General features: G+C 37.5%; 1 protein-coding gene across 7 annotated transcripts in view; it reads right to left on the bottom strand.

Annotated features, from left to right (window-relative positions):
- LOC121387641 (advillin-like) overlaps positions 1-23,383 on the bottom strand; it is an 82,728-nt gene that overhangs the window by 21,651 nt on the left and 37,694 nt on the right. For 2 of the 7 annotated variants that reach the window (XM_041518818.1, XM_041518814.1), the window contains exons 2-12: positions 23,007-23,086; positions 22,601-22,675; positions 21,017-21,058; positions 18,153-18,161; positions 12,681-12,749; positions 11,728-11,858; positions 6,007-6,115; positions 5,016-5,126; positions 4,339-4,443; positions 2,765-2,880; positions 1,778-1,856 (exon numbers count right to left, since the gene is read on the bottom strand). In XM_041518818.1, coding sequence (XP_041374752.1) covers positions 1,778-1,856; positions 2,765-2,880; positions 4,339-4,443; positions 5,016-5,126; positions 6,007-6,115; positions 11,728-11,858; positions 12,681-12,749; positions 18,153-18,161; positions 21,017-21,058; positions 22,601-22,675; positions 23,007-23,078 — 918 coding nt within the window. In that variant the 5' untranslated portion in view covers positions 23,079-23,086. The remainder of the gene's footprint in view (positions 1-1,777; positions 1,857-2,764; positions 2,881-4,338; positions 4,444-5,015; positions 5,127-6,006; positions 6,116-11,727; positions 11,859-12,680; positions 12,750-18,152; positions 18,162-21,016; positions 21,059-22,600; positions 22,676-23,006; positions 23,087-23,383) is intronic. The other 5 variants (XM_041518815.1, XM_041518816.1, XM_041518817.1 and 2 more) reach the window with 5 other exon arrangements.

The following is a 23,383-nucleotide window of genomic DNA, read 5'->3' as shown; positions in this document are numbered from 1 at the left end:
GACAGAATGGAAAAAAATGCTTTGCCCCAAGAGAAAGAAAGAAATGTTTTATTTAACGACGCACTCAACACATTTTATTTACGGTTATATGGCGTCAGACATATGGTTAAGGACCACACAGATTTTGAGAGGAAACCCGCTGTCGCCATTACATGGGCTACTCTTCCGATTGGCAGCAAGGGATCTTTCATTTGCGCTTCCCACAGGCAGGATAGCACAAACCATGGCCTTTGTTGAACCAGTTATGGATCACTGGTCGGTGCAAGTGGTTTACACCTACCCATTGAGCCTTGTGGAGCACTCACTCAAGGTTTGGAGTCGGTATCTGGATTAAAAATCCCATGCCTCGACTGGGATCCGAACCCAGTACCTACCAGCCTGTAGACCGATGGCCTGCCACGACGCCACCGAGGCCGGTTTGCCCCAAGAGAGTAAAAAGAAAAGGGACAGTGAATTATTTAAAGGAGCTACACGAAAGATAAGGACTGGGATGTTGCAGAATTTTCAGAATGGGGGGAAAAAACCAGGCCTCAGAAATCAGAAAAAAGGGACAGTAGAAGAAATAGATTGAAAGTTTGTTTTGTTTAACAATAACACATTTGATTTATCAATCATTGGCTATTGGATGTCAAACATTCGGTAATTGTGACATATAGTCTCAGAGAAAACCTGCTACATTTTTTTCAATAAGCAGCAAGGGATATCTTAGTTGCAGTTTTCAACAGACAGGACAGCACATACCATACTTTGCTATGCCAGTCATGGGGCAATGGTTGGAATGAGACTTTTTTTCAAAGAATGGGCCCACCAAGATGGTTCAGTTTGAACCCCAGCACCTCGGGCGAGCACTCTGCCCACTGGCAGATCCTGCCCATAGACTCAGGTAGAAGATTATGATAAATACACCTCGGGCGAGCACTCTACCCACTGGCAGATCCTGCCCATAGACTCAGGTAGAAGATTATGATAAATACACCTCGGGCGAGCACTCTACCCACTGGCAGATCCTGCCCATAGACTCAGGTAGAAGATTATGATAAATACACCTCGGGCGAGCACTCTACCCACTGGCAGATCCTGCCCATAGACTCAGGTAGAAGATTATGATAAATACACCTCGGGCGAGCACTCTACCCACTGGCAGATCCTGCCCATAGACTCAGGTAGAAGATTATGATAAATACACCTCGGGCGAGCACTCTACCCACTGGCAGATCCTGCCCATAGACTCAGGTAGAAGATTATGATAAATAAATAAAGGATAATAAACCAGTTACCAGTTGTTATCAAAATTATTTCACGAGGGACATAAATTTGATAATAACTGGCAGAGTTTGTTATTCTATTTATTACCACAGCTATTTTTTCTCTCTAAAAGCCTTTATTTCCACACACATGCACGTACGTGTATAGAAACCACTTTACGCACTGTTCTGAGTATTGCTATAACTTTGTAGTTTAATCACGTTCATAGATAATTTTCGAAAACAAAAGTTCTCTTTATTCTGCTAAAAAATCTATAACAAATTTCATTCAAATTACATTTTGTTATAAATTTAAATGCAAACTCTTTAAACTACATGACATCATTTTGTGTCTTTGCCAAATCGTGATGACGTCATATTTAGTACTGACAAGGTCATTGGTTTGTAAGCATCAAATCTTCCAATAGTATTGTTCGTTAGACCAATGCAGAATATTTCCAACTGAGAAAATATGGAAAATATTTTCCCTGTTATGAGTGACCGCTGGGGTAATTAATTAACATATTTCATACCTGAGATGTCAGGTCTTTCCTAGACAGTGGTCCACTCTTTACTTCAGAAATCTTTAGTGTTCCACTCTCTTCAGAACATCTGAAAATAACCAGAAATAAAAATGGCTTTTAACTCTTGCTACATGTAATTAATCATCAATGTCGACACAACAATACTTTTCCAGGCATCCATTAAAATCCTAATTTTGTTGAGGAAATTAAGCACCGACTTTTGAATCCACTGAAATTCTGTACCAAAATTTTTATTTCATATGTAAAACATATTTTAAAAAAAGGATCTTTTTCATAACCTGACCTCTAACCTATAGTGTTTACCCCCGTTTTACATAGACTGGTCCAAACATCCCAACAGCCATTCAAATGGCTAAAATCTTCCAATGAGTCAAAGGCCCATACTTATAAAACTCAAATATCTAATGACAATTTTTGTTTAACAACACCACTAGAGCACAATGATTTATTAATTAGTAGCAAAGGATCTTTTATATGCACCATCCCACAGACAGGGTAGTACATACCATGGTCTTTGACATGCCAGTTGTGGTGCACTGGCTGGAATAAGAAATAGCCCAATGGGCCCACCAACAGGGATCGATCCCAGACCGACCGCGCATCGAGTGAGCATTTTACCACTGGGCTAACTCCCGCCCCAAATATCTAATGATGTCACCCGCATACAATTTGTTTGCACTGTCATGGCATTTAAATGTCAGATTGTTATAGTGTTGAGTCTAGTAGACTCTATAGGGTGGGGCATAGCTCAGTGGCATTTCCAATCAAATCTAGTCCATTTTGTGAAAATTACTTTAAGCAAAAAAAAAGAGCTGAAAAATCACATCCCTGATAAAAGATATAAGTAATTAAAAAGGCTTAATTCATTGGAAACCTGTTTATAATGGTAGTAAACTCAGGATATACTCTTTAAATAATACATTATTTGCTTATATTTTTTCATCCCTCCCAACAAAAAGCCCCATATATACTTACGAGTACAGTTTAAGCTGCCCTGCTTGAGTGGTTTCTATTTTTTCATCTTCCCCGGCCTGTTCTTTACTCTTGATCTTCCCCGATTTGTCTTTCAAAGCCAGGTGCTGCTCAAACGCCTGTTAAAAAATATAAATAATAATAGTAATAAAAATAAAAATATAAAAACATGTTTCAGTGAAAGTTAACGATTTGTTTTTGTTTAACAACACCACTAGAACAAACTTTTATTATCACTGGCTAATGGATGTCAAATGTTTGATAATTCTGACGTGTAGTTTTAAAGGAAACCTGCTGCATTTTTCCATTAGAAGCAAGGGATTTGTTATATGCACCATCCCACAGACAGGGCAGTACTTAAACCTTTAAACACTAAACATTTTTTATTAATTCCCTCCACCGCTGCCTCCAAGCTCAGGTGCACAGGGTTAACAATGGTGAGTCAGAGGCACTGGTTGAGATAGGAAATAGATCCACAAAGGGGAATATTTTAAAGAAGCACTGATGCTAGAATAAGGATATGCTCACCTTTCGTGAACACCTGATATCATCACTATTTTGACAGTGGTTTATAAGTGCACGTCATCCGAGCTATATTTATTCCAATGAGCTACATGTATGTCCTGTGGTAAAGTCGACGACAGTTACTTTTCGTGCCCTTGTTTTGGCTTCGTACACAATAAATATAGCATATCTTCCGCAATTTCACTTGAAATCCATATTTCTTAAACAATACAATTTTTTTAATCACAAGATTTTCTTCAAACACATTCAGGTACATTAGTAATGTTCAAACATACAAAAATTCAATAGCAATTTTGCATTGGAATTTTTCCAGCATTCTTATAAAGGAAACATCATGTACTTAATTTATGGTTATTGTAAGGAGATGCAAAGTGACATCATTGGAATACTGACGTCATTCAAATTCAAAATTAGCTATATTATTACAATGCTTCGCCACATTAAAATAAAAATGGTTTACTTACCTTGACCAGTCACATTTCTATAACAAGCAGACAATGCTGTTTACAGGTCGGTATTTTTTTATTTTTCGTAATTCTGGACAAAATATTAAGTTTAAATTTTAAAAGATGAAAGAAATAAAAAGAACATTTTGTTAAATATATTATATCAAAAAATTACCATTGGATATGCTATATTTATTGTGTACAAAGCCAAAACAAGGGTGCAAAAAGTGACTGTCATCGATTCAGTGAACTAGTCTGGGAATGGCAGTCTTCTTTGTGGCCATCATTAAAGGGTCTCCTTGGGAGTGGCTATCCTCACACAGATGATGCACTAGATAGAGATTCATGGAATCAACCACTATTCTGCCAAATTCCCTTATGGCCTTGATTACGTATTATGGTTTTGTTATTCAGATTTCATAACATCATTACCAAACAGTTGCCTATCAATTAACTTGGGTATCAGTGACAGATAATGTTCTGTGCTGTGAGACCGCAACAACTGACTGTCAGTGGTGTAGTGAGATTTGAACAGCTGACTATCAATTAACCTGTGTAGTGAGACCAAAAATGTTGGCCATCTTTAAAACTGTAGTGAGACCTCACCTTCTTGACGTCTCCCTTCATGGCCTCTTCCTCTCCGTCCTCGACAACAATCAGAGAGGCCTTCCCGCCTCTCTCGTCCCTCAACTGACGGCTCACCTCCATGGCCTGGGCAAATACAATTTAATATTAATTGCTGGTAAAACAAAAGTTAAAGTTTGTTTTGTTTAACGACACCACTAGACCAAACTGATTTATTCATAATTGGCATGGATGTCAAACATTTGGCAATTTTAAAGAAAGAAAGAATTGTTTTATTTAACGATGCACTCAACACATTTTATTTACGGTTATATGGCATCAGACATAGTTAAGAATCACACATATATTGAGAGATAAAACCCACTGTCACCACTTCATGGACTACTCTTTTCGATTAGCAGCAAGGGATCTTTTATATGCACCATCTCAAAGATGGGGCAGTACATACCACGGACTTCGATATACCAGTCATGGTGCACTGGCTGGAACGAGAAATAGCCCAATGGGCCCACCGACAGGGATCGGTCCCCCACTGACGGCACATCAAGCGAGAGCTTTACCACTGGGCTACGTCCCACCCCATGCAAAAGTATAATGCAAATGTTGACACTGTCGCCATTGATGCAGTCTGAAAAATAATACCTATATTTCACGTTTACTTCATAATGACAAAAAAATATATATATATATACACAAACCTTAAGTCTCTCTGATCTGCGACATTCTTTCCCAATCCAGACGAACATGAGGTTTCCGATATCGAGGACAAAGCAATCTCCACTGTTCATATTCTCCCAGCTAATCGGAACCTGTGGAACAGAAACAACAAAACAACAATCTAGTTGTGGTAAACATGCATTTAGTTTGCTGCAGTCATGGCATATTTTTAACCCAAACTATCAAAGATGAAGGTATAGATATTTTCAAATTTAACAAGCATTCTGAGAGTACTGCTAAAGCAATACATGTCTCCTACCAAGCCCAACAATTTTTCGTATATCCTAAATTCAAGGGCCATAACTCTATAAAAAGTGGGTAAATAACCAAGAAAGAGATGGATGGACAGATAGACAGAATTACAGAGATGAAACATATAGTCCCCTTCAGTTGGACTGGTAGGGGACTAAAAATTAACCATTTCCATACTGGAGAAAGGAATGAAACAAAATGAATGCTGTGTGTGTTTCTGGCTTATGCTATCCATCTATTGATCCATCCATCCAAAGCAATTACAACCCCACCCACCCACAAACCCATCAAATCATCTATTCATACAAAGTCATCATAGGAACCCCGCTACATTTTTCCATTAGCAGAAAGGGATTTCTTATATGCATCATCCCACAAGACAGGGTAGCACATACTACGTTGGAACAAGAAATAGCCCAATGGACCCACTGACTGGGATCGATCCAAAACCGATCCCACATCAAGCGAGCACTTAACCACTGGGCTATGTCCCGCCCTTCCACACACCGATGTATCCATCCAACCATCCATCCAAAGTGTTGTTTCACACAAATATGAGTGCAAGCATGCATGCACAGATTAACAAACACAAGTAAAAATAAAAAGAATGTCTGAATAAAAACCAAAACATTCATAAAACACTGTTTCAAAGTTTGTTTTATATTTTTGCATGTTCACGCTTAGCCACAACTTTTTTTTCTTCTTTTTTTTTCATCTTACCCTTACCTCCATGATACGTGGAATACGTTTTCCCTTGATGTGCAGCATTCTCACTTTAAACACCTTCTCTACGTGACGGAACCCAGAGGAGGCACCCCCTTCCATTATTCTGCAAGAAAACAAGAAAGAAATGTTTTATTTAACAATAGATTCTGCACATTATAATGTACAGGTACATGTATATATCGTCAGATGTATGGCCAATGACCACATACAATGCAGATAAAGAATTTGTTTTTTTGACACCACCACTCAGGGCTAGCTCTGTCACTCACCAAATTCGCCAATTGCGAATTTAAAAAAAACCAGAGGTGAATTTTATGTAATAATTGATATTTTGTTACAAAATAATTGGGTTTCTGCTATTTTTGTAGTTTAATAGATAATTCGTTGAAATTTTCTGCTAACCCAGCGCTAACCTGACACTAAAGTAGTTTGTTTTATTTAACGACGCCACTAGAGCACATTGATTTTTAATCTTATCATCGGCTATTGGACGTCAAACATATGGTCATTCTGACACTGTTTTTAGAGGAAACCCGCTGTCGCCACATAGGCTACTCTTTTTTACGACAGGCAGCAAGGGATCTTTTATTTGCGCTTCACACAGGCAGGATAGCACAAACCATGGCCTTTGTTGAACCAGTTATGGATCACTGGTCGGTGCAAGTGGTTTACACCTACCCATTGAGCCTTGCGGAGCACTCACTCAGGGTTTGGAGTCGGTATCTGGATTAAAAATCCCATGCCTCGACTGGGATCCGAACCCAGTACCTACCAGCCTGTAGACCGATGGCCTGCCACGACGCTAACCTGACACTAAAGCACATTGATTATTAATCATCGGCTATTGGATGTCAAACATTTGGTAATTTTGACATAGTCTTAGAGAGGAAACCTGCTACATATTTCCATTATTAGCAAGGGATCTTTTATATGCACCATATCCACAAACAGGATAGCACATACCACAGCCTTTAATAAGAAAGGAAATGTGCTGCTACTACTCCATGGAGTAATCTTTTTGATTAATAGCAAGGGGTCTTTTATATGCACCATCCTACAGCCAGGATAAAACATACCATAGCCTTTGCTACACCAGTTGTGGAGCATTGGCTGGAACAAGAAATAGCCCAATGGGCCCAACCCACTGTGTATCAAGCAGGTCCCTTACCACAGGACCACATTCAGACCAACAAGAAATAGCCCAATGGGTCCACCCACTGTGTATCAAGCAGGTCCCTTACCACAGGACCACATTCAGACCAACAAGAAATAGCCCAATGGGCCCACCCACTGTGTATCAAGCAGGTCCCTTACCACAGGACCACATTCAGACCAACAAGAAATAGCCCAATGGGTCCACCCACTGTGTATCAAGCAGGTCCCTTACCACAGGACCACATTCAGACCAACAAGAAATAGCCCAATGGGCCCACCCACTGTGTATCAAGCAGGTCCCTTACCACAGGACCACATTCAGACCAACAAGAAATAGCCCAATGGGCCCAACCCACTGTGTATCAAGCAGGTCCCTTACCACAGGACCACATTCAGACCAACAAGAAATAGCCCAATGGGCCCACCCACTGTGTATCAAGCAGGTCCCTTACCACAGGACCACATTCAGACCAACAAGAAATAGCCCAATGGGCCCAACCCACTGTGTATCAAGCAGGTCCCTTACCACAGGACCACATTCAGACCAACAAGAAATAGCCCAATGGGCCCACCCACTGTGTATCAAGCAGGTCCCTTACCACAGGACCACATTCAGACCAACAAGAAATAGCCCAATGGGTCCACCCACTGTGTATCAAGCAGGTCCCTTACCACAGGACCACATTCAGACCAACACGAAATAGCCCAATGGGTCCACCCACTGTATATCAAGCAGGTCCCTTACCACAGGACCACATTCAGACCAACAAGAAATAGCCCAATGGGCCCACCCACTGTGTATCAAGCAGGTCCCTTACCACAGGACCACATTCAGACCAACAAGAAATAGCCCAATGGGCCCACCCACTGTATATCAAGCAGGTCCCTTACCACAGGACCACATTCAGACCAACAAGAAATAGCCCAATGGGCCCACCCACTGTATATCAAGCAGGTCCCTTACCACAGGACCACATTCAGACCAACAAGAAATAGCCCAATGGGCCCACCCACTGTGTATCAAGCAGGTCCCTTACCACAGGACCACATTCAGACCAACAAGAAATAGCCCAATGGGTCCACCCACTGTATATCAAGCAGGTCCCTTACCACAGGACCACATTCAGACCAACAAGAAATAGCCCAATGGGCCCACCCACTGTATATCAAGCAGGTCCCTTACCACAGGACCACATTCAGACCAACAAGAAATAGCCCAATGGGCCCACCCACTGTGTATCAAGCAGGTCCCTTACCACAGGACCACATTCAGACCAACAAGAAATAGCCCAATGGGCCCACCCACTGTGTATCAAGCAGGTCCCTTACCACAGGACCACATTCAGACCAACAAGAAATAGCCCAATGGGCCCACCCACTGTGTATCAAGCAGGTCCCTTACCACAGGACCACATTCAGACCAACAAGAAATAGCCCAATGGGCCCACCCACTGTATATCAAGCAGGTCCCTTACCACAGGACCACATTCAGACCAACAAGAAATAGCCCAATGGGCCCACCCACTGTGTATCAAGCAGGTCCCTTACCACAGGACCACATTCAGACCAACAAGAAATAGCCCAATGGGCCCACCCACTGTGTATCAAGCAGGTCCCTTACCACAGGACCACATTCAGACCAACAAGAAATAGCCCAATGGGTCCACCCACTGTATATCAAGCAGGTCCCTTACCACAGGACCACATTCAGACCAACAAGAAATAGCCCAATGGGCCCACCCACTGTATATCAAGCAGGTCCCTTACCACAGGACCACATTCAGACCAACAAGAAATAGCCCAATGGGCCCACCCACTGTATATCAAGCAGGTCCCTTACCACAGGACCACATTCAGACCAACAAGAAATAGCCCAATGGGCCCACCCACTGTGTATCAAGCAGGTCCCTTACCACAGGACCACATTCAGACCAACAAGAAATAGCCCAATGGGCCCACCCACTGTATATCAAGCAGGTCCCTTACCACAGGACCACATTCAGACCAACAAGAAATAGCCCAATGGGTCCACCCACTGTGTATCAAGCAGGTCCCTTACCACAGGACCACATTCAGACCAACAAGAAATAGCCCAATGGGCCCACCCACTGTGTATCAAGCAGGTCCCTTACCACAGGACCACATTCAGACCAACAAGAAATAGCCCAATGGGTCCACCCACTGTATATCAAGCAGGTCCCTTACCACAGGACCACATTCAGACCAACAAGAAATAGCCCAATGGGCCCACCCACTGTGTATCAAGCAGGTCCCTTACCACAGGACCACATTCAGACCAACAAGAAATAGCCCAATGGGTCCACCCACTGTATATCAAGCAGGTCCCTTACCACAGGACCACATTCAGACCAACAAGAAATAGCCCAATGGGCCCACCCACTGTGTATCAAGCAGGTCCCTTACCACAGGACCACATTCAGACCAACAAGAAATAGCCCAATGGGCCCACCCACTGTGTATCAAGCAGGTCCCTTACCACAGGACCACATTCAGACCAACAAGAAATAGCCCAATGGGTCCACCCACTGTATATCAAGCAGGTCCCTTACCACAGGACCACATTCAGACCAACAAGAAATAGCCCAATGGGCCCACCCACTGTGTATCAAGCAGGTCCCTTACCACAGGACCACATTCAGACCAACAAGAAATAGCCCAATGGGTCCACCCACTGTATATCAAGCAGGTCCCTTACCACAGGACCACATTCAGACCAACAAGAAATAGCCCAATGGGCCCACCCACTGTGTATCAAGCAGGTCCCTTACCACAGGACCACATTCAGACCAACAAGAAATAGCCCAATGGGCCCACCCACTGTGTATCAAGCAGGTCCCTTACCACAGGACCACATTCAGACCAACAAGAAATAGCCCAATGGGTCCACCCACTGTATATCAAGCAGGTCCCTTACCACAGGACCACATTCAGACCAACAAGAAATAGCCCAATGGGCCCACCCACTGTGTATCAAGCAGGTCCCTTACCACAGGACCACATTCAGACCAACAAGAAATAGCCCAATGGGTCCACCCACTGTATATCAAGCAGGTCCCTTACCACAGGACCACATTCAGACCAACAAGAAATAGCCCAATGGGCCCACCCACTGTGTATCAAGCAGGTCCCTTACCACAGGACCACATTCAGACCAACAAGAAATAGCCCAATGGGTCCACCCACTGTATATCAAGCAGGTCCCTTACCACAGGACCACATTCAGACCAACAAGAAATAGCCCAATGGGTCCACCCACTGTATATCAAGCAGGTCCCTTACCACAGGACCACATTCAGACCAACAAGAAATAGCCCAATGGGTCCACCCACTGTGTATCAAGCAGGTCCCTTACCACAGGACCACATTCAGACCAACAAGAAAAATCACTGGAGAATATCATATAACATAATAAATATGAACACAAACTATTGATTAAGATACCTGTTACATTGCTTTCACATTTAACTGGAGAACATCATATAACATAATAAATATGAACACAAACTATTGATTAAGATACCTGTTACATTGCTTTCACATTTAACTGGTTTTTCTTAAAGATATTTTCTAAATTGTATAATTCTTGATCACTGCACTTAAAGGAGCTCTATTTGCTCAGAACAGACGAAACAAAACCCTGTTGTGCCCAAATTAGTGAGATCTAAAGATCTGAAAACTCGAAATATGGATTATTGTAATTATTATTGTAAAATATATATATATTTTTTTTCTTCTTTTGAAAACCCACTGACCCCTTTCCTTTCTCTACTTTGAATTCCATCTCATTTCTTCCCGATCTGACAACTCATCCTACATGTATTTTAATTGTAAAATCTTAGTGGATTCCTTTACTTTTAGTATTTAACAGCAGTATTAACTTGAACATCAATGTGTAGCTAACACAAACTATTGGTTAGATACCTACATGTATTACATTGGTTTCACATTTATCTGGGTTTTTTTAAATATATATTTTCTAAAGTGCACAATTCTTGAACACTACCAATATCACTGCACTAAAAAGACCCGAGTGCTCAGGACAGGCAAAAAAAAAAAAAAACCCCTAGTTGTGCCCAAATTACTCAGATCTAAAGCCCTCAAAACTGGATTATTATTATAATTGTAAAATCTTACTGGATTCCTTTAATTTTAGTATTTAACAGCAGTATTAACTTGAACATCAATGTGTAGCTGGGTGCACCAGGTAATATTTCTAGAAATACAAGTACTTATGTGAAACTCCAAGACTGGATATTTATGAAATCTTACTGGATTCCTTTAATTTTAGTATTTAACAGCAGTATTAACTTGAACATCAATGTGTAGCTGGGTGCACCAGGTAATATTTCTAGAAATACAAGTACTTATGTGAAACTCCAAGACTGGATATTTATGAAATCTTAATGGATTCCTTTAATTTTAGTATTTAACAGCAGTATTAACTTGAACATCAATGTGTAGCTGGGTGCACCAGGTAATATTTCTAGAAATACAAGTACTTATGTGAAACTCCAAGACTGGATATTTATGAAATCTTACTGGATTCCTTTAGGGAAGTAGGACAGGAAGACTGGGGATTCGAACCCCTCCGTTTCTCGATGCTGGACCGGGGATCCACCGAGATAGTCGTCAAGTTCCACCGACTTGTAGGCTGCAATACCAGCCTCATCCTGGATACGAGATACAAGATTGGTTAATGGAAATTAATGGAAAGGAAAGGAATGTTTGCTTAAAATTGAAGACACTAGTTTCAACTCTTAGAAAAACAAAGTTAAATAGTTTGTTTTGTTTTGTGACACCACTAGAGCACATTGATTTATTAATCATCGGCTATGGTATGTCAAACATTTGGTAAATTTAATAGCAAGGGATTTCTTATATATGCACCATCCCACAGACAGGATAACACATACCATGGCCTTTGATATACCAGTCATGGTGCACTCAATGGAATGAAAAATAGCTAGACCGACTGTGCATCAAGCGAGCACTTAACCACTAGGCTACGTCTCGCTCCCAACTGGTGAAAATGGACACTAACTAATGACTAACTTTGGTCAATCTACAAACCTGTAGCACATTGGGATAAAGTTACCCAGTGAAAGGAGTCTGATGTTGAAATGATAAAATACTCTTTAAAATAAACTAAAGAGCTCATCTCCATAAAATTTGGAGCAACATTTACTTGAATATAACAGGTTATGGAAAAAAGAAATGTTACTTTGATTTATTTCTGCGTAACCGATAAATGGGTCACGCAAACCTAACTAGAAAGAGATGAGTAAACAAAGTCATTTTCCGAAATGACTTCATTTTGGTGAGCGATTATACAGAGCTAAGACTGGGGAAGCCACTTTATGTTATGACGTCACTTCCCAAATTTACGTCATTCACTGTGCATGTGAAATCATTATGACATACGTGTGTCATACTGGTTATATTTCCCGGTATATCTTGAACTATGTGGATAATAAACACTAGCTGTTACATACCTGTGACGTTTCTGATCCGAGCCAAAAGTGAATATGAGATTCCACTGGCGATCCTTTCATATCCCGTATCTAAAAAAACACAAATACATCATAATAAAATATATGCAGCCAAGCCTGGTCTAGCTAGTGGACACCTGCATCTAGCAGTCACCCGTGTTAAAAAGCCACATTTTTATTCTCCAAAATCATCTAATAAATATAAACTGACCTGTATTAAGTGGCCACCTGTGTTAAAAGGCCCCATTTTTATTCTCCAAAATCATCTAATATAGTACAAAGCAACCTCTATGTAAAAGGCCACTTTTTTATTTTCCTTAGCCAGCTGGGTAATTTGTTTTTAAAAATCAAAATCGTAACACTTTAAATACGTTTTTAAATGGTTTACAGAACAAATACACACACAAACTTGACCAAATTGCTACATTCAAAGGATATCCCTCATTACAGACACTATACATGTACATCCAGTTACCAATACTAGGTGTTATATTTACTTAAATAGAAATCAAAATAATTATTCTAAAATGCATTATCGCTCAATTAATTATTGAAAAAAAAATGAAATGTCATTTCAATCTGGATTCTTGAGGTCTCACTACACAGATACTATCTTCCATCATAACCCATAGTACATTTCCAAACTTCAAAAATCAAATATAGGTAACTAATAGAATGGGTTCTTGTTAGCACTAATGATATACAGATAGCTACATTGTGTATGTGTATCAAAGTCTACCATGTCAAACTGTGGGTACATACATGTATGTTGTCATTTATTTTTACTTCAAAACTGAGATAACTTAGGGGTTTCTAAAGTTTGCTTTATTTAATGACACCTCTAGAGCACACTGAATTATTAATCATCATCTATTGGATGTCAAACATTTGGTAATTTTGATATATAGTCTTAGAGAGGAAACCTGCTACATGTTTCAATTAGTAGAAAGGAATCTTTTATATGCATCATCCCAGACAGGATAGCACATACCAGTCGTGGTGCACTGGCTGCAGCGAGAAATATCCCAATGGGCCCACCGACAGATCGATCTCAAACCGACCCTACATTGAGAGAGTGCTTAACCACTGGGCTAAGTCCCTCACATATGGCTTTCTCTGCCATACAACCCCAATCTGGTTGTAGTAGCTATCTTTAAAGGTAATGCAGTAATTGATTCGTACCAGTTAGATATATTCTATTGTACATCTATGTCCCAAAAGCATTTCAAAACATGAATCACTGCAGTTCATTTCCAGTTACTTTAAGTGAATATATCCTCCTCTGTGTCACACAACTTCACACATACTACCGGCAGTCATGTATGTATGGTGTACATGTACAATGATGATGAACATTGACCCAGACGCAAACTGTGTAGTGAAACCTGAAGAGTTACAGTTTGGTTCAAAATAAAGTCCCTGGCCATGCCAGAGACCAAACCTGGGCTAAACATGGCTAAAACCCTAGTGGTATATAGGGGCATGCATGTACAAAGAGTTTTCTCTCCTTCAAAATAAAGCAATATTAAAGGAACATATTTCTTAACATAAATTTCTGACATTATTATAATGGGATCCAACTTAGGCCATAATAAAATAAATGTTAGATTTTCACTGTACCCACCCATAGGATAATGCCCCCCCCCCCCCCCCCCCCAAATTTATTATTTAAAAACTTTGTTTTGCTCATATGTGCAGTATTTCAAATGTCTTGAGAACAAAAATCAGATGAAAATCTAGCATTTAGTTTATTATTAACTTAATTTTTTTTTTTTTTTTTTTAAATCAACACTGGTTAGGGTACTGAAGGGTTTTTAATGTATACATGTACATTTCTAGCTATCTGGTAAAATATTAAAACAAAAACAAATTAAATATCAAGTCAAATTACTACTTACTACTTATTGTTCATTGTACCATATTCAAGGTAACAAAATTTTCCTTACTTAATTTATAAGAGCAGTGGAAAACCTCTATACCAGACCCTCAGTAAATTGGAATTCCCTCAATTAACCAAACATTTCTGGCGGTTCCTTTTTTTAAATATCACTACAGACCATAACCTCTTGAGCCAGAAACCCCTTAAAACCAGAACGTTTACCTCCTTCCTTGGGTGTCCGGTTTAGAGAGTTTTCACTGTATTTTGTACATATCTGAATAGAAAACATTTCTCTTCTCTTTTTTTTTGGACTTTGTTACTTATTATCGTTGGTGTTATTAGTTTTTAATAATTTTTATCACAAAACGAAATATTATTACAAAAAACCCACACTGTACATGTACCATAAAATAGTTTTTATATAAGCTAGACCATGCAACTGTAATACAAGTATATAAATCTGTCATGCCTTCAACAACACTATTAGCATAATTACTTTAATATCATATAACTTGCTTCTCAGCACATACATTTGGCACTGAATACATATAATACGGAGACATGCACATTTAACATGCATGCATGAAGCTGGAGAAAAAAAAGAGACAGAAGACTTGGAAATTGGACTCCTAAATTGGACTCTTAGAACAGAGAATAGCTACATATAATTACAGGTATAATAATTTATGCTTTCCAACAAAGGAAAATCTAAGGGGATACAAAAATATGTTTTAAAAAGAAAGAAAAAAAGTTGTTGTTATAGTCCTATTTTACCTATTTCCCAATTATGATCCACTGCCAATTTATCTTTTTTATCTTTTGTATCTATTTACCAATTCTGATCTACTGCTATCCTTTGTTTTTAATCCACTCAAAACAAGTGTTTTTCTTACTATTTTCACATTTGATTGAGAGAAAGAGACAGGAAAGCTGCTGCCAGATATTATCTTTTTAATGTAAGCAGTTTTTTCCATAGACAAGGCAGTACATACCATGGCTTTTAATGTTCCAGCCATGAGACACGGGTTGAGATTAGGGGGAGAGGGGGGTGAATCTGAGTCATTTGAGGGCAATCGATCCTGCTATCCATCACACCTCAGGTGAGTACTTCACCACAAACCTACATCACCCACCCACCCACCAAGCCAACCCCCCACCCACACACACACACACACACACACAAACATGTTCGTACATGTATACACACACACACATGTGTACACACACACACTTTGAAATACTGACAATAAATCTGGTTATAAATCACACATATTGTAAGCAATAGAAAAGGCAGTACTACCATGACTTTTAATGTTCTAATCATGAGACACGAGTTGATTGGGGGAGGGGGGGGGGGGAATCTGAGTTTTTTGAGGGCAATCGATCCTGCGATCCATCACACCTTGAGTTTCACCACAAACCTACAAACACCCACCCATGTTACAGATGCATACTTCATGTTCTACATGTAGACAAACACACACATACACAACACTTTGAAAATTGACAATTTTGCATATTTAAAAAAACTACATGCAGATACATGTAGGTCTGTTTTTTGTTTTGTTTTTCTCTTAAACAAGTCATGTTAAAGATGCAGCTTCTTTCTACTGGTCTCTCATAACAGTTTTTTTGTTTTAAACTGGTGATACAATAAATATATACTGGCAAATGTAACACATTTCATGAACACAAGGAAAAAAGTACCATTTGTTTAATGATGCCTAAGAACATTTTAAACTACATTTGTACACGTATGACAATATGACATCTTCACAATGTTATTTTAACATTTGGTAGATAGATAGAAGGAAAATGTGCTGCTGCAACACAGGCTACTCTTACAAATTCAAAAGGAAATAAATGTGTTTTTGTTCAAGTTTTCTCTCTTTTTTTTGTTGTTGCTAGTCTCTGGGTTTTTTTGTGTGGGGTTTTTTTTTGGGGGGGGGGGGGGTTGGGGGGTACTTATCCGTTTGCCAATTCCATTCCAATTGGATATATATATTTTTTATTTTTATTTTATTATTATTATTTTTTTTTTATTAATTTTTAATAAAATACAATGTATGATTCTATTGCATTAAACTTTAGCATTTTCTTAATTTTAATCTGTGCACTATTTTTTTGTGGCCAGTATACACAACAGTGTTCATTCCACACCAAACCTGATTATATAAGTAACAGTGTAGAGTATAAATACACAAACACCACATACAGATTTACACAGGAGAGGATACGTCACTCAGCCTGATCAGAGTTATTGGTCATACCATGGAGTCAGAAAATTATGCATGTTTCAATTAAAATAAAATGTAATGCAATCTTGCAATATACTGCTTAAATGGCAATGTCAATAGCAATAAAAATTAGTTTACTTCATGAATTTAATCTTCTTAGGCAACTGGAAGGGAAAATAACTTTTTTTTTCTTCTTTTTTTTTACTGAACAAAAAAAGTTAAATTTGTTTTGTTTAACAACACCACTAGAGCACATTGATTTAATAATCATTGGCTATCGGATATCAAACATTTGGTAATTTTGAAATATAGTCTTACAGAGGAAACCCTCTACATTTTTCCATTAGTAGCAAGGGATCTTTTATATGTACCATCCCACAGACGGGATAGCACATACCTCGGCATTTGGTATACCAGTCGTGGCCCACTGACGGGAATCAATCCCAAACCAACTGCATATCAAGCAAGCGCTTTACAACTGGGCTACGTCCCACCCCAACAAAAAAAAGAAGAATGTATCGAATGTCCTGTTAGTCATTAAAAGGCTTGTTAATCAGAACTATCTTAATAATGCCCACCTACAAAATAAGTTTGTTTTTGGAATTATATATAACTCACTGGCAAATGCCTATATATTAAGGTTTCTCCCCTTAGATTTTACTAAACAAATACTTGTTTATAAACAAAATGACAAAAAATTAACACTTTTGGTATTTCTAAATTGTATAAATTATATTTATGCATCATCCATGGTATGACCAGGCACATTTACGCACTCACTGAAACCTAAAACCATTACACTAAATAATTTTTACCACTGCAAAATCATAAAGCTATAATTATTTGCTGTCCGTCATTCGCAGGTTTAGGTAACTCAATCCACTTTTGAAGCAAAAACAATAGCAGCGAAAAAAGCAGGTTTTAAATTTAAATTTGAATGGTCTTAGGTGTCCACTGACAAGACAATTAAGGCATATGAAACAGTCAACATAACAGGCCTGTACCCAACTCTAATTTACAGTTACATACAAAATTTGGTTTTCAAATATTATTTTCATTTGGTGGGGAAGGGCTTATTATCATAACGCCAAAATATATACCTTTCCAACTTAATCCCCACCCCCCACACTCCTTCAACCCCTATACTAATGTGTGGAATAGCACCAAGTACAGTTAATGTAAAATTGATTTCAAAAATTAGATTATTTAATTTAATGAACATGAAATCATTAAAAACATTTATCTTTAAAAGTGTTTGACACTCAGATAATGTATTTCAGACCCCGACACCACCCCCAACCTTATGAATATTCACTGGTTACAGGCCTGCATGGTAACATGCCAAAAATAGAACCTGACACGTTTTATCTGGAAGAAAGAAAAAAGGAAAGAAAGAAGAAAAAAACATACATTTTAAAATTTATACAAATACTCTTCCTTTAAAAACACACATGTGTATGTATATGAAAAGTCAAAAACAAGTAAACCAATCACAATAGCCATTTCTAAATAACCAATCATGAACACTGTTTTAAAATAACCAATCAGAAAGAAAAAATTGTTTTCAAATAACCAATCACCAAGACTGTTACAATATAAACTAATACATGTAAAAGCCATTTTCAAATAATCAAACACAGAGATTGCTATGAAATAACAAAAACTAATATGTGAATAAAACAAATGTCATTTAGTCACTTCTATTTAGCTGTTTGACATAAATATACTTAATGTTTTAGTGTTATTGATTGCCATTTGCCAGAATTTACATAACACTGAATCTTTGTACGTTTATTAAACTGTATTGTCTGAATGTCTAACAATTTAGACATTTTGAATCATAATGAAATTTATACTTGATAATAAATTTCAAAAATATATAATTTAGTATGACTAGAATGTAGATTTTTAAGAAATGTATATTTCATATTTTTTTTTTTTTTTTTTTTAAATACCACAAAGAGCTTAAAATAATGTTCATTCCTAAGATCCATGCAGAAACATAATACAAAATACAGAACTCTTGGTCGAGAAAGTATTATCATACTAGTATTAAAATAGTATATATTTCAAATAGTAATGGTACATCTTAATTCACTCAGTGAGGTGCCTGTGTAATCGTCAACTGCAAAAACAAACTCTAAATCAGAAACATAAAAAAGAAGAAATACCCAAAGCATTCTGTTCAGAAAGTAGTACTATATGTTGGTGACCTATTTTAAACTGTGATTTAACCAATCAATAAGGTGCAAAGTAAAGTTTGTTTTATTTAACGACACCGCTAGAGCACGTTGATTTTTTATCTTATCACCGGCTATTGGACGTCAAACATATGGTCATTCTGACACTGTTTTTAGAGGAAACCCGCTGTCGCCACATAGGCTACTCTTTTTACGACAGGCAGCAAGGGATCTTTTATTTGCGCTTCCCACAGGCAGGATAGCACAAACCATGGCCTTTGTTGAACCAGTTATGGATCACTGGTCGGTGCAAGTGGTTTACACCTACCCATTGAGCCTTGCAGAGCACTCACTCAGGGTTTGGAGTCGGTATCTCGATTAAAAATCCCATGCCTCGACTGGGATCCGAACCCAGTACCTACCAGCCTGTAGACTGATGGCCTACCACGATGCCACCGAGGCCGGTCCAATAAGGTGCATGTATAATATTACATTAATTAATCAGATAAGTCTTTAATAAATTGCTCTTTGTGAATAAAGAAGAAAAATATATTCCCAAAACATCATTTTGTTTTGAAATTAATCCAATAATAGTGAGCAAGCCCGCAATATTTCATAACAATGAAAAACAAAACATTGTACTAAATTAAAAATGGTTTGGACCATAAACAAAAACCACTACCACATTTCAAACTCTACAAAATATTTTTAAAAACTAAAACCCCCAAACCAACAAACCAAATAAATAAAAATTGGGAAAATGTTAGAATATTAAAACCAAAAATCACACAAAAATAAAACAAGTAAAAGATATGACAAAAACATCTTCTGGGTGTAAATATTCTTCAAACAAAAGTTGAATTTAAACACAAGATTTCCAACACTAATTCCATTTTAGTTAATTAAGAATGCAATGGGAATTACGAATACAATGTTGTAGAATTTTGAACAAGGAACTTATGGCCTCATGCTCATAGAATCTTTTTCGAGTATAAACTCAAAACTCTAGAGTCTGAGACTTGCCATGCAGATTATATGCGTGTGACATGAAAGGTCATTAGATATTTGGGACTGGACTGAAATATTTCAATTTAGATTTGATTTTTACTTGATTTAACAAAAAATCATGTTTAGACTTTAGTTTAATGACATGTAGTAAACTGTTTAATTAACTGCTTTAAAAAAATTGTTTTGTTTAATGATACCACTAGAGCACATTGATTTATTAATCATTGGCTATTGATGTCAAACACTTCGTAATTTTAAAACATAGTTTTAGAGAGGAAACCTACTACATTTTTCCATTAGTAGCCAGTGGTGGATCCAAAATATCCATTTGGGGGGGGGGGGGGCAGTGACATGAGGTGGAATGCCAAAGGAATTTCGGGGGAGGTTTGGAGGGGGATCGTAAAAAAAAAATGAAAATAAATATATAATAAAATTATAACTGTCGCAATATTTAGGAGGGCCCGGGCCACTGAGCATCCTAGATCCGCCTCTGGTAGCAAGGGATCTTTTATATTCACTATCCCACATACAGGATGGCACATATAACGGCCTTTGATATACCAGTCGTGGTGCACTGGCGAGAAATAGCCAAATGGGCCAAACATTAGATATATGTGATATAATAAAGTCGATGGTACCAGTCACAATTGCTCTGTGTATGGCTGTAAATATCACTGAATCATGTTTAGGATTTTGATACCAGTTACTTGCTAGACTGGCTTTTGCATCAAAAATTAGATGAAAGTTGAGATAGAAGATGATGGTACCAGTCGAGCTGTTCATCGTGAGTGCTTGGCCACATGAAAATACCATTGTCAAATACAGAAATATTGTGAAAATATTAACTTAAAAAACCCTGTAAAAACCTTTTTCTTTTCTTTTTCATATTATTTAGGAATTAGTGTTGTAAATTCACACCTAGGATCTCTTTGCACACTGAGCAAAAAGCTCTAATGTAGTTTATGCTCTATTACCAGTGATCAGAAATGGTACATAAAAGCTGGTCAGGTGAACAAAACTGGTTTCAAACCATACCTGCATGTCTTTTCCTTTTGGACTTTGTCCAATAGCAGTTACCTGTTGTTTTTAATGGGATTTATTATTAAATATAAAAACGTTTCTACTAATTCTAATCACAAAATGCTCAAACTTGATGTTTTATAGCAGCAAAAATATCCAAGACTAACAAACAGAACTGGTTATGTCCATTCTTTAATGTGAAAAAAAAAAAGGTCTACAATTTGTTTTGTTTTTTCATCTTTTTTTTTTCTTTAAATTTAATTTAATTTGTTGTTAATGTGTTGTGGGGGGGGGGGGGGGGGGGGGGGGAGTGAAGAGGTTGGTGTTGGTTAATAAATGAAATTGATTTTTTTCTTTTCGATTTTTTTTTTTCAAAACGTTAAATATTAAAACTTATTTTTGTAAAATCCACAACTTTGGACATAATCAATTCTGGTTGTCAGTCAACAAAATGTTACATGTAAGCTTGAAAAAGTTAAGTTTGATGAAAATGTGAAATTTTTTAAAATGTTAATTTAAAAAAGTTCAGCTTGCAAATTGTAAGTTTGAAAAAGTTAAATCTGGAAAAGCGAGGTTAAGTTTAAAAAAGTTAATTTTATTAAAGTAGAAGTTGGGGGGATGCTGTTTAAAATAAATTAATCACATTGTGACATTTGTGCAAAAAAAAACAGTTGCAGTAATAACTCATATGAATTATCAATACAAACATATATACTAGGAATGTCAGCCCACATCATCTACAAACTTACAAAATTAATCGTTTTGAAATGCTAATTAAAAAATAACAAAATAACAAAACATTAATTTTCAGGCAATCAAAATGATTTAAACTAAATGCAATTACGCAGTAAATAGTAAACTGATTTAAATGACAACATGTATAAAAACAATTTAATAATAATTCACCCTTGATTTACATGTAAATCTGATAATTACGCCTACATACAATGTATAGATAGATCATCAACATATAACTTGATATAATTCTCCAAGGGCATTACATTAGGTTTGAAAATTAGCAACAACCAGGTAACTTCCTTATACTGTCAAAAGGCAAATACACATTTTATAAAAGCAGTCCATCAGCAACCATCAATTTCACATATTCCTGTCAGATATTCGTTCTGGCAAATTACATATTCTGCTGGCCTGAATCAAAACCTGCCAGATATGATTGACTCAAACTAATATGTGAATATAAAAATAAAATAATTGCCGGTTTGACTGAACGATAGGCAAAAAAAAAAAAAATCCCCCGGCCCATGGTGATGTTTATTGGCAAAAACCAGTTTGGACGGAAATATTTCAACCCCTGACAAAATATATTATATAATGAAAATGCATAATGAAATCTAATGAAATCATTTGAAGGCTAATGAAAGTTGTTAAGAGGTAGTAACAATCTGGTTTAAATGGTACTGATGATCCACAATGAATTTTGAAGTGAAGTTTGAAGCCTGTTATATTTAAGTTACATATATAATGCATTGAAACCTTTATTATTAAGTTCCATTAACTGTTGCATGGTAAGTGGGGAAAAACCATGTCTAAGTATACATGATTGTATATACAGTGAGTAAGTAACAAAATGATTATTACCGACAGAATGATGTAGGAATCACCCCGGTAGAACTGTCCATAGAAATCCTTTGGGACAGCCACAACCTGCATTTTCTACAAGAAAAGAAAACAACAGACCATCAGTAAAAAAAAAAATTTGAACAAAGGAATACAATTTCATTTCATTTCATCAAACTGCTTACTTTTTAATATACATTATGAATTCATTATTGATTTAACTTGACATAAAAATTAATGTAATAAATAGGTAGTCTTCAAAACTTAAATATACATGTACAATTTGTTAGGACACTCAGTTGTTTTGTTGGCGGTAAAATGTAAATTATTAAAAAAATACAAATTCTGCTAATTACCAGACAAAAAGATCTAAGTATCTTTTAAAAATCTGGAATTATATCTGTGATGGAATAATATAAAATCTTACCTCTATCCGCCATATGTGAAAGGCAGACCGGTCTTTGTCGATGGGCTTAAATGCTGGGTCCACACTCCCCATTGCTAAGCCTGAAATAAAATTTAAAAAAACAACATTAGACCAATAACATGTACACTCATAAACCACTGAGTCTCAAGCAATAAATACGCTGGCTAATACAGACTGTGTTGTTCAAGGAGAGCTATCACTCTCGTTCTCCATCACTCCCCTGAGACTAGTTCAAGAAGAGTAATTTTTAGCTCCCCATAGCATGTGAATTTATATGGTATCATTATGGTAATATCTGGCCATAGGATTTCAAATTTCAAGGGAAAAACGTTTTCGGTTCCGTGCTTTGTGACCATGGGAACCCATCGTAAACTGTT

The sequence above is a fragment of the Gigantopelta aegis genome, chromosome 13 (assembly GCF_016097555.1).
Source record: "Gigantopelta aegis isolate Gae_Host chromosome 13, Gae_host_genome, whole genome shotgun sequence".
NCBI lineage: Eukaryota > Metazoa > Mollusca > Gastropoda > Neomphalida > Peltospiridae > Gigantopelta > Gigantopelta aegis.
Note: the sequence above shows the minus strand (reverse complement) of the source record. Positions and strands in the feature narration are given on the sequence as shown.